The sequence below is a fragment of the Triticum urartu genome, chromosome 2 (genome assembly GCF_003073215.2).
Source record: "Triticum urartu cultivar G1812 chromosome 2, Tu2.1, whole genome shotgun sequence".
In the NCBI taxonomy this organism is placed as follows: domain Eukaryota; kingdom Viridiplantae; phylum Streptophyta; class Magnoliopsida; order Poales; family Poaceae; genus Triticum; species Triticum urartu.
Window position 1 is genome coordinate 671,631,448 of NC_053023.1, and position 12,527 is coordinate 671,643,974.

General features: G+C 47.9%; 1 protein-coding gene and 1 pseudogene across 1 annotated transcript; both read left to right on the forward strand.

Moving 5' to 3' along the window:
- Nucleotides 1–1,613: 1,613 nt before the first annotated feature.
- Nucleotides 1,614–2,905, forward strand: LOC125533999. Its single transcript, XM_048697309.1, has one exon. The coding sequence runs from the start codon at nt 1,772–1,774 to the stop codon at nt 2,462–2,464; it is 693 nt and encodes a 230-aa protein (XP_048553266.1). The 5' UTR covers nt 1,614–1,771; the 3' UTR covers nt 2,465–2,905.
- A 2,283-nt stretch (nt 2,906–5,188) lies between these two features.
- Nucleotides 5,189–5,327, forward strand: LOC125541934 (annotated as a pseudogene).
- The last annotated feature ends 7,200 nt before the right edge of the window (nt 5,328–12,527 follow it).

Sequence of the window (12,527 nt, forward strand, 5' to 3'; positions counted from 1 at the left end):
CACCTTCATCGGAGTCATCTCCTCCCCCTCCTCTTCCCCCGGCCGCTCCTCCTCCGGCTCCGGCGAGTCCCGAGGCAGCCCGGCAGCAATGCAGGTGGTGCGCGCGGCTTGACTCACCCGAATCTCCTGCTGGATCTCGGTGCAGCGCTCCGGCATCAGCATGGCGTAGTAGGTGATCTTGCTTCGAACCATGACGGAGTGCCGGAGCGGGGGCGGAGCGTCGGAGCGGGGGCAGAGCGTCGGAGCGGGAGAGGAAGGAGCTGGATGGGTTCGGACTGGCGGCGCGTAGAGAGGGGAGGTAGATGGGTTAGGGTTGCGGGACGCCGGTCGGCTTAAATAGCCGGATTTGGTCTTGGGCGGCGAGTCGAAGCGGCGCCACGCGGCGACGAACCCGACATCCGTCGAACCGCCGGGTTTCCGGGTGTTTCCACGGGGGACCCTGTCATCAGACTGACGTGATGGGCATGCCTGGGCGTTTGAGGCCCGTCTAAAGAGCCCATCTGGGTCAAAAAATGTGATCAGACATTGACCGGGCGGCCCGCCCGAATGTATGAGATGGATTTGAAAGGTCCGGCTATAGATGCTCTCACACGAACAACCATGGTGGACGCCTGATGCCCTGTGCTCTGTTCTGAACATCTTCACACGCGTTCAGTGTGACACTGTAGTAGTAGCATGCAGCTGTTTTCTTCTGTTGGGGTTGGTCTCTGGCTCTCTGCGTGAAGGATTAATTTTTACCCATAGTAGTTAACGACGGAAAGTCCTTTCTCGGCCCGAGCTCAAATGAGCTCGGATGAACAGTAAAATCAAAAAGTATTTTAAAAATGCTTAAAAAATTCTGAATTTTTTTTGTGGTAAACATTGACAAAAATTCTAACTACTTGCAAAATTTCATCTTCATATCACATTCGTATAAGGCGTGGCAAAAAAACAAAATCAATGCTCTGAAATGCTTTGAAAGTAGCATTTTCAGAGCATCGATTTTGTTTTTTTTGTCACGCCTTGTACGAATGTGATCTGAAGATGAAATTTTGCAAGCAGTTAGAACATTTGTCAAAATTTATCACAAAAAAAATTCAGAATTTTTTGAACATTTTTAAAATGTTTTTTGATTTTACTGTTCACCCGAGCTCATTTGAGCTCGGGTGTAGATACTCCACGTCCAGTTAACGAAGCATCCATCCAAAGATACCAGCACACTTGACTGCTGGGTCGCATAGTAAACGGTGCATGTGTACGCAATGTCTACCAGCAATCTGAACTTGTCTGAACCAAGGGGCAAGGTCAGAAGGATAGCGAGGAGAAGAAGGCATTTGTGCTTGTGCGATCCCCTGCTTCGGGCCTCGCTTTGCCCCCCACCGCCCGGCAACGGCCCTTCCCCACCTTCCTTCCAAGTTGGCTTGGGCAGCGCGAGTGGATCGGTGGAGCACGCGAGCGCAAAAGGAGGAAGGAAAAGCGAGCGAGGAGGAAGAAGAAGCAGCCGAGCCAAGCCAAGGCGCCACCTAACCAAAATCTTATTATTATCCAGACGTCCAACTCCCCGGACCCGGACCTGTTTTCTCCCCTGCCTTCCTGGCTAAGCGAAGCCTCCATTCCTCCCCCCCTCCCTTTCACCTCCCGTGCCTATATATACCACCGGCACCACCACCACCCAACTCCACATTGCAATCCACCGCCGCCGCCGACGACGAACAAACACACGAGCGAGCAGAGAGTCAGAGGCACGGCGACACAGACAGGCTTGAGTTGAGGGGGAAGGTGGTACGTCGACATGGACGTGCACTCGGCGCCGGTGGCGGCGAGGAGGATGTGGGGGTACCTGCGGGCGGTCTTCTTCATGATGCGCAAGGGCAAGCGCAAGCTGCTCCTCGGCGCGCACCTCCTCATGAAGCGCCGCAACAAGGCCGTCTCGCGCTCCGTCGCCAACCTCCTCTCGCACCACCACCACCACGGTCACCACGGCGGCCGCGCGCTGCGCCGCCGCGAGTACGAGTTCTCCTGCGGCGACAGCCCCGACCCGGGCTCCTTCTCCATGCGCCGCCTCGCCTTCCCCTGCCTCGGCGCCGCCGACGACGTCGACCAGCCCGGCCGCCTCCGCGCCGAGCACCCCGCGCCCGCCACGCCGCCGCGGCACATGATCGAGTACTACGCCAACGCGGCGGCCGCGTCCCCGGCGCCGTCGTCGCCCGGGGCGCTGATGATGATGCACGAGGAGTCCGAGCTCGCGCTGGGGGAGGAATGCACGCCGGCGGGGATGTCACCGCTGGTGCCCGGCGCGGCCGACGGCGGGTTCTCGGTGCGGGTGTCCAACTTCTCGTCGGACGAGGTCGACACCGACCAGCTGGGCCTGGGCGAGGCCGTGGACGACGAGGCGGAGGAGTTCATCGCCCGCTTCTACGCCCAGCTGCGCCGCCAGAACCACATCGGGCTGCTCCCGTACTACCTCCAGGAGGCCGCCGCGTGATCGGCGAGCCGATGAAGTTACCTAGCTGCGACGGCATTGTGCGGGGAGGCCTGCCGGAGATCGATTCCATGATTGCTTGGACGTGGTGGGGTGACCGTGCGCACGCAACGGCGCATGCATGCTTGCTTGTCCATGGCTGGCATGCGTGTGTCGGGGGACAGGAATACGTCGTGTGCACGAATGTGTAGCAGTTACATCATCATGTATATACATGCACGTACGTACGATTGCGCATGCGTGACAGCGTGGGCATGTACCCTCTTCTTTTTCGGCATGTATTTAAGTGTAAAGATGTGATACATCGAGTCCCGGATGGGTTTTAGTTGCTCGGATCAAGTATACTTTGCATTGTAAATTTCCTTGTATTCGTGTACGTGGTAACTTGATCAATATATGTTTATCAAAAAAAAAAACTTGATCAATATATATGTGCATGCCATCTATATCTCACTTCTAACTTTGAGGTACTATTCCCATCATATTCATATACCAAGTCCAAGGGTAAATGTATTTTAAGTGTGCGAGTTTTTTTTTTTTGCAATACAAGAAAGATGCACAGATGGCGCTACCGCACATGTATGTACATGGAAAAACGGGCCCCAGTTTTTTTTTATTTGAGTTGAACCAGCCTCCGAATTGGTAGTGGGAATATGGTTTTCACTTTCAGTGAAAATTATCAAAATTTTGCAAATTTCAGTCACTTCGTTATGAAATAATTACCTTTTGGTCAGAATATTTCATCATACTACACAAATTCAAATAATTTCTAAAGTATTTCCAATTTTTTTAATATTCATCAGTTGGATTTCAATCAAATTTAAGTGAAAATTGTGGTCCCTTCGCCAAAATGAAAACCAAGGAAACGCTAAATTCGGTGAAAATCAGTAATATCGGCCACGCCAAATATATGATATGGCATTCAAAACCCCTAAAAATGCAACTTCTAACACTTTTCAGCAGTCAGAGGTTTGAGTGTGCTGAGATGCTTTAATCAACTAGGTGCTAAGGAGCCCTCGCTTGATACAGACGATAATTAGAGCTGTATTTTCTTCCCCATTAGTAGGAAACTCAGTTCTCCTTGCATGGCTGATGATATACGGTTAATAAATCTTCTAATCTCCTCGTGGAGAAAAAGAATATATCTTCATCTGCACTGTCCTCTGCTCGGCTACGTGCTCTCAGTACTGTTCGCTCCGCAGCTTCCATCGGACAGCAGAACAGTACTGTCGTTTGGTGGACGGCAGCGGCGGTACGGTGCAGGGCTGGGCAATGATCAACGAGCGGCCCCGATTTGTATAAACCCAGGGCCAGCTGTAGCTTAATGAAGATTTTGGCAAAGCTATGCCCACATACAAAAAGTAAGTAGATCTACTGAACATAATTGGCACTAGTTAACATATATCGTGCGTGCTGAAGCAGCAGTGCTACCTAATCCGGGGCAGACCGCGGAGTCACCATAACCAAAGGGTTTTATTAGTGTGCAACAACGGAACAAAGTCGGTCGATCCAAAAGCATGCATGCACCCACCGGACGAAAGTTGATCGGAAAAGCATGCGAGTACAAGCTACTTGCACTTTAAATTACAGCGCAGCAGGGGACGGCCGCTGTTCTTATCCAATCCCCAATCCTTATCCGCTCGAGTTTCGAAACGAGAAAAAGAAAAATTCCATGAACATTCGCAGGGACACGCACCTGTGCATCCGTCTAGAGCCGTTGATTTGCGCTGTGATCCGAGAAATTGTTTTAGCGAAAATTGCCCGAAAAATGGAGCAAATTCGGAAGCTTCTCAATACGAGACAATATAAATATTTGTGTTAGAATAGAGTTTGTAGAGATATCTGTTTAAACTGTATTCTGTTCCTATCTCTTCTTATGTTCTGTTCTTCCTCTCAAAGTTATATCTCCCTCTCTCGATGTATTCTGGAAGTATCCTAGCGATATTCCAAACCTTGTAAGCCACGACAATCCTTCCATAAATATACATGCGGCCCGAGCAAAGGGTTCAACGCTTCCTATCAAATCTTACATGGTCATCAGAGCCCTTCCTCTCGTACGTCTAGCATTCCTGAAAGATCGATCTAGTTGATCGAGAGAGAAACCTGAAACCTAACCAGAGAGAGGCATCGAGAGAAATCATGTCAGGCACCAATGCCAGCACCGCTGCTTCCACCATCGCTGCCACCAATACTGCCCTAATAGGTTCCACCATGAGTACCCTGTCCACCCAATCCACACCATCCACCTATGCATCTTCCTCCTCCCACATCAGCGTCTCCTCTCTCGGGTCTCCTCCATCTAAGAAGCTCACGAGGACGAACTTCCTCCTCTGGAAGGCCATCGTGCTACCCCAAATAAAGGGAGCACAGATGGAGCACTTCCTGGACGGCGCAAGCCCGGCACCCCCTCCTACCATCACCATCACCAAAGATGGGAAAGAGGAGCAAGTCTTCAACTACGCCTGGTCGATCTAGTTCGCCCAGCAGCAACAGGTACAAGGATACCTTATGGGGTCTCTGTCACGTGAGATTCTTGCGCAGGTCGCTACTCTTCAGACACCGGCCGAGGTATGGAGTGCCATCCATGCCTCCTTCGCTGCCCAGACGCAAGCATAGATCGTCAACACCCGCATCGCCCTCGCCAATCTGCACAAAGGGAACATGGGCATGCAGAAATATCTGGCGAAGATCAAGGCCTTCGCCGATGAGATCGCCTGCACCGGTGATCCCCTCTCTGAAGGAGAGCTAACCTCCTATGTGCTCAAAGGGCTGGACATCGAGTATAACCCGGTGATCTCAGCCCTGGCTGCACGTATCGAGCCGGTGACCGTCCAGGAGCTTTACAACCAGTTGCTAAGCTTTGAAGCTCGCATGAATCTGCTACAAGGTAACAATCTTCGCCAGTCATCAGTTAACTCTGTCACACGTGGTCGTGGCACTGGAGGTCGAGGCCATGGTCACCGTGGTCACCAGGGGTGCGGCAACGGCAACAACAGCGGGCGTGGGCGCGCCAACAACTCTGGACCACACCCCTTCAGCGCCTCCTACTCTAACACCAGGCCGTGTTGCCAGCTCTGCAAAAAGTCAGGGCATGAGGTGAAAGACTGTTGGCACCGCTATGATGAAGATTACGTGCCCGAAGAGCGCCACGTAGCTGCAGCCATCAGGGAGCAAGAAGAAGCTGGAGACACCATCTGGTATGCTGATTCTGGAGCCACAGATCATGTCACGGCGAGTTGGAGAAGCTTGCAAATCGAGAAAGATATTATGGCAATGATCAGATAAACACCACCGCAAGTGGAGGAGGTATGGACATATGTCACATTGGTCAATCCTCTATTAATTTCCCTAATGTTAAACGTGATCTTCTAAAGGATGTCCTTCATGCTCCACAAGCCAACAAAAACCTTGCTTCCATGTCTCGTTTGTCCACTGGTAATAACATCTTCTTTGAAACTCATCCCAAGTATTTTCTTCATTAAGGATCGGGCAACGAGGGAGCTCCTCCATCACGGTAGATGCGTCGGTGGTCTATATCCTATCACATCAAGAGCTTTTAGCCACAAGCGTCATCACCAAGTCTACTCCGTCGTCAAGCCGTCCTTAGAGAGGTGGCATCAAAGATTAGGTCATCCTTCATTAAAAATAGTTGATCAAGTAGTGAATAAAGGCAATCTTCAATTGTCTAGTCGTGAGAATAAAGAGTCTGTTTGTGATGCTTGTCAATGTGCCAAGAGTCACCAACTCCCCTATCCTAGATCAAAGAGTGTGTCTCATGCTCCGTTGGAACTGATATCCAGTGATGTATGGGGTCATGCCAGAGATTCCTTTGGAAGAAAGAAATATTATGTTAGTTTCATTGATGATTATAGCAAGTTTACATGGATATACTTACTTAAGTTCAAATCCGAAGTTTTCTCTGTCTTCCAAGAATTCCAAAAACTTGTTGAGCGTCAGTTTAACAAGAAAATCATTACAGTCCAGAGTGACTGGGGAGGAGATTATGAGAAACTCAACTCCTTCTTTCGAAGAATAGGCATTGAGCATCATGTTTCGTGTCCCCATGCACACCAACAGAACGGTTCTGCCGAACGCAAACACCATCACATCGTTGAAGTTGGTCTGTCCCTTCTTGCTCATGCATCTATGCCTCTGAAATATTGGGATGAAGCTTTCATTGCCGCCACTTATCTTATCAATCGCTTGCCTAGTAAGGTCATTGGAAACATAACTCCCTTAGAACGATTGTTTCATCAAAAACCAGATTATAATTCCCTCAAAGTTTTTGGATGTGCATGCTATCTAAATCTTTTCGTCCATATAATCGCCACAAACTAGAGTTTCGGTCCACTCAATGTGTCTTCCTTGGCTATAGCAATCTTCATAAGGGCTACAAGTGTCTAGAAGTTTCAACTGGACGCATCTACATCTCTCGGGATGTGATTTTTGATGAAACTATTTTCCCTTTTGCCAAACTTCATCCAAATGCGGGAGCCCTTCTTCAAGCTTAAATCTCTTTTCTCTCGGATCCTTTTCCACGTACTGATCACGGGGGAGAATTAGTAGAACATGATCATGTGCCTAGTCCAGAAGAAAATTCAGAAACTAATGAAAAAATGCAGCTTTTGGCTATGATTTTATGTGTGCAGAAGAGGACGAAAACCGCGTGCGATCCGATGCAGATTTGGTGTAGAACTGCGGTTCCAGAGAAGGCACACGATCCCAGGATGATAGCCGCGCGCGATCCCAGGCTGACAGCCCTGTCGCTCGGCGCGTAGCGGCGTTCCCCGCGTCTCCTGAGGCGCCAAGTGGTTGGACCAGTCCACCTGCTGAGTCCGTGGCCGACCGAGGTCTAGGTGTGGACCCAGATGGCGCGGGGCGTAGCCCGTCCGCACGCGTTGCATGGGAGTCGGCGTGCTCTGGGGCCAACAGCCCGACCAGGGTGGACCTTGCCAACAATGCCATGCGGAGCTCTCCTGCTGAGGCGTTTGGTACGAGGTGGATCTCGCCGGATCCCGCGCCCACCTTGGATCTGGAGCCCTGCAGCACGCTAGTCCAGGCTGATTTGGCTGGATCTTCTGCGGCCGGTTCTGGTGATGTAGAAACTGTAACGTGTGTCACTGGAAATTCCTCAGCGCCATACCAGGTCAAGATCTGGATTATTCAAGCCTAAGGAATATAAGGACGGTACAATAAGATATGATCCTCGCAAGTATGCTTTCCTCACTAGTTCAGGTGAACCTACTCATTTAGCCGAAGCTCTTGCTCACAAAGAATGGAAAGGGGCTATGGAAAATGAATACCAAGCACTCATGAAAAATAAAACGTGGCATCTTGTACCACCAACAAAGGGAAAGAATTTGATTGATTGCAAGTGGGTTTATAAGATTAAAAGAAAGTCTGATGGAAGTATAGATAGATACAAGGCTAGATTGGTTGCAAAAGGGTTTAAACAAAGATTTGGAATTGATTATGAGGATACCTTTAGCCCTGTTGTTAAGGCAACTACTATTCGACTTGTATTATCTATTGCTATTTCCAGAGGGTGGAGCTTACGTTAGCTAGACGTCCAGAACGTGTTTCTTCATGGTGTTCTTGAGGAAGACGTGTTCATGCGGCAACCACCAGGGTATGAAAAAAAAGCACACCTCATTTTGTCTGTAAGTTAGACAAAGCTTTGTATGGCTTAAAACAGGCTCCAAGAGCCTGGTGTTCCAGGTTGAGCACTCAGTTACAACAACTTGGCTTTATTCCAAGCAAGGCAGATACCTCATTATTCTTCTATCACAAAGGCAACATCTCTATGTTTGTTCTTGTTTATGTTGATGATATAATTGTTGCTAGTTCCATCCCAGAAGCCACTACCTGTCTTCTCCGTGACCTTAATGTGGAGTTTGCACTCAAAGATTTGTGTGATCTTCATTATTTTCTTGGTATAGAAGTAAAACAGATCAAGGATGGAATACTTCTTACACAAGAGAAATACACCACAGATATTCTGAGAAGGGTAGGAATGGAACATTGCAAACCAGTAAGTACACCACTTTCCACTACTGAGAAACTTACAATTGAAGGAGGTGAATTACTTGGACCAAGTGATGCAACAAACTATAGGAGTGTTGTTGGTGCTCTACAATATTTAACGTTGACTAGGCCTGATATTTCATATTCTGTCAACAAAGTGTGTCAGTTTTTGCATGCACCAAGTACAGTTCATTGGACTGCAGTAAAGAGAATTCTGAGGTATCTAAAGTTTACAATGGGACTTGGAATCAAGATTGTTAAGTCACCATCCATGCTAGTTAGTGCATACTCAGATGCTGACTGGGCAGGGTGCCCTGATGATAGAAGGTCAACAGGTGGTTTTGCTGTTTTTCTGGGATCAAACCTTGTGTCATGGAGTGCAAGGAAACAGGCCACTGTGTCAAGGTCTAGTACTGAAGCAGAATACAAAGCTCTTGCTAATGCAACTGCCGAAGTTATGTGGATTCAGACTCTCCTATATGAGTTGGGAATCAAAACTCCACAAGCTGCAAGGTTTATGGTGTGACGTGAAGGAAATATGCCCTAGAGGCAATAATAAAGTTATTATTTATTTCCTCATATCATGATAAATGTTTATTATTTATGCTAGAATTGTATTAACCGGAAACATAATACATGTGTGAATACATAGACAAACATTGTGTCACTAGTATGCCTCTGCTTGACTAGCTCATTGATCAAAGATGGTTGAGTTTCCTAGCCATAGACATGAGTTGTCATTTGATTAATGGGATCACATCATTAGGAGAATGATGTAATTTACTTGACCCATTCCATTAGCTTAGCACTTGATCGTTTAAGTTTACTACTATTGCTTTCTTCATGACTTATACATGTTCCTATGACTATGAGATTATGCAACTCCCGATTACCGTAGGAACACTTTGTGAGCTACCAAATGTCACAACGTAACTGGGTGATTATAAAGGTGCTCTATAGGAGTCTCCGATGGTACTTGTTGAGTTGGCATAGATCGAGATTAGAATTTGTCACTCCAATTGTCGGAGAGGTATCTCTGGGCCCTCTCGGTAATGCACATCACTATAAGCCTTGCAAGCAATGTGACTAATGAGCTAGTTGCGAGATGATGCATTACGGAACAAGTAAAGAGACTTGCCGGTAACGAGATTGAGCTAGGTATTGAGATACCGCGATTGAATCTCGGGCAAGTAACATACCGGTGACAAAGGGAACAATGTATGTTGTTATGCGGTTTGACCGATAAAGATCTCCGTAGAATATGTAGGAGCCAATATGAACATCTAGGTTCCGCTATTGGTTATTGACCGGAGATGGGTCTTGGTCATGTCTACATAGTTCTCGAACCTGTAGGGTCCGCATGCTTAAAGTTCTTTGACGATTGGTATTATGAGATTATATGTTTTGATGTACCGAAGGTAGTTCGGAGTCCCAGATTTGATCACGGACATGACGAGGAGTCTCGAAATGGTCAAGACAAAAATATTGATATATTGGAAGGTTATATTCAGACAACAGAAGGGTTCCGGGGTTACCGGATAAATACCGGAGTACCGGGGGTTACCGGAACCCGCCCCCAAGGGGGGGCTTAATGGGCCTACATGGGCCATAGTGGAAATAGAGGGCAGCAAGGGCAGTGTGGGGCGCCCCCCTAAGGCCCAAACCGAATTGCTTTAGGGCAAAGGGGGCCGGGCCCCTCTTTCCTTCTCCTCCTCTCCCTTTCCTTCCCCCTCTCCTACACCTACTAGGAAAGGAGGAGTCCTACTCCCGATGGGAGTAGGTCTCCCCCCTTCGCGCGTCCTCCTTGGATGGCCGCCTCTCCCCCTTTCTCCTTTATATATGGGGGAAGGGGGGCACCTTTAGAAACACGAGTTGATCATTGATCTCTCCCAGCCGTGTGCGGTGCCCCCCTCCACCATAATCCACCTCGGTCATATCATAGCGGTGCTTAGGCGAAGCCCTGCGACGGTAGCTTCATCAACATCGTCACCACGCCGTCATGCTGACGAAACTCTCCCTCGAACTCTACTGGATTGTGAGTTTACGGGACGTCACGAGCTGAACGTGTGCTGAACGCGGAGGTGCCGTACGTTCGGTACTGAGGATCGTTCGATCATGAAGACGTACGACTACATCAACCGTGTTGTCATAACGCTTCCGCTTAACGGACTATGAGGGTACGTGGACGACTCTCCCCTCTCGTTGCTATGCATCACCATGATCTTGCGTGTGCGTAGGAATTTTTTTGAAATTACTACGTTTCCCAACAGTGGCATCAGAGCCAGGTTTATGCGTAGATGTTATATGCACGAGTAGAACACAAGTGAGTTGTGGGCGATACAAGCCCATACTGCTTACCAGCATGTCATACTTTGGTTCGGTAGTATTGTTGGATGAAGCGGCCCTGACCAACTTTACGTGTATGCTTACGCGAGACTGGTTATACCGACGTGCTTCACACACAGGTGGCTGGCGGGTGTCAGTTTCTCCAACTTTAGTTGAACCGAGTGTGGCTATGCCCGGTCCTTGAGAAGGTTAAAACATCAATAACTTGATGAACTATCGTTGTGGTTTTGAAGCGTAGGCAAGAACGGTTCTTGCTCAGCCCATAGCAGCCACGTAAAACTTGCAACAACAAAGTAGAGGACGTCTAACTTGTTTTTGCAGGGCATGTTGTGATGTGATATGGTCAAGACATGATGCTATATTTTTGTATGAGATGATCGTAACGGAGTTATCGGCAACTGGCAGGAGCCATATGGTTGTCGCTTTATTGTATGCAATGCAATCGCCCTATAATTGCTTTACTTTATCACTAAGCGGTAGTGATAGTCATATAAGCAATAGTTGGCGAGACAAAAACGATGCTACAGTGGAGATCAAGGTGTCGCGCCGGTGACGATGGTGATCATGATGGTGCTTTGGAGATGGAGATCAAAGGCACAAGTTGATGATGGCCATATCATATCACTTATATTGATTGCAAGTGATGTTTATCCTTTATGCATCTTATTCTGCTTTGATTGATGATAGCATTATAAGATGATCCCTCACTAAATATCAAGGTATAAGTGTTCTCCCTGAGTATGCACCGTTGCAAAAGTTTGTCGTGCCGAGACACCACGTGATGATCGGGTGTGATAAGCTCTACGTTCAAATACAATGGGTGTAAGCCAGTTTTGCACACGCAGAATACTCGGGTTAAACTTGACGAGCCTAGCATATGCAGATATGGCCTCGGAACACTGAGACCGAAAGGTCGAGCGTGAATCATATAGTAGATATGATCAACATAGTGATGTTCATCATTGAAAACTACTCCATCTCACGTGATGACCAGACATGGTTTAGTTGATTTGGATCACGTGATCACTTAGATGATTAGAGGGATGTCTATCTAAGTGGGAGTTCTTAAGTAATATGATTAATTGAACTTAAATTTATCATGAACTTAGTAGCTGACAGTATTTTGGTTGTCTATGTTGTTGTAGATAGATGGCTCGTGCTGTCATTCCGTTGAATTTTAATGCGTTCCTTGAGAAAGCAAAGTTGAAAGATGATGGTAGCAATTACACGGACTGGGTCCGTAACTTGAGGATTATCCTCATTGCTGCACAGAAGAATTACGTCATGGAAGCACCGCTGGGTGCCAGGCCTGCTGCAGATGCAACTGACGACGTTAAGAACGTCTGGCAGAACAAAGCTAATGACTACTCGATAGTTCAGTGTGCCATGCTTTACGGCTTAGGACCGGGACTTCAATGATGTTTTGAACGTCATGGAGCGTATGAGATGTTGCAGGAGTTGAAGTTAATATTTCAAGAAAATGCCCGGATTTAGAGATATGAAGTCTCCAATAAGTTCTACAGCTGTAAGATGGAGGAGAACAGTTCTGTCAGTGAACATATACTGAGAATGTCTGGGTACCATAACCACTTGACTCAGCTGTGAGTTAATCTTCCGGTTGATAGTGTCATTGACAGAGTTCTTCAATCACTGCCACCAAGCTACAAGAGCTTCGTGATGAACTATAATATGCAAG

Excerpts from the sequence above, each read along its gene's own strand:
- LOC125533999 (XM_048697309.1), top strand. The coding sequence starts at position 1,772 with ATGGACGTGCACTCGGCGCCGGTGGCGGCGAGGAGGATGTGGGGGTAC.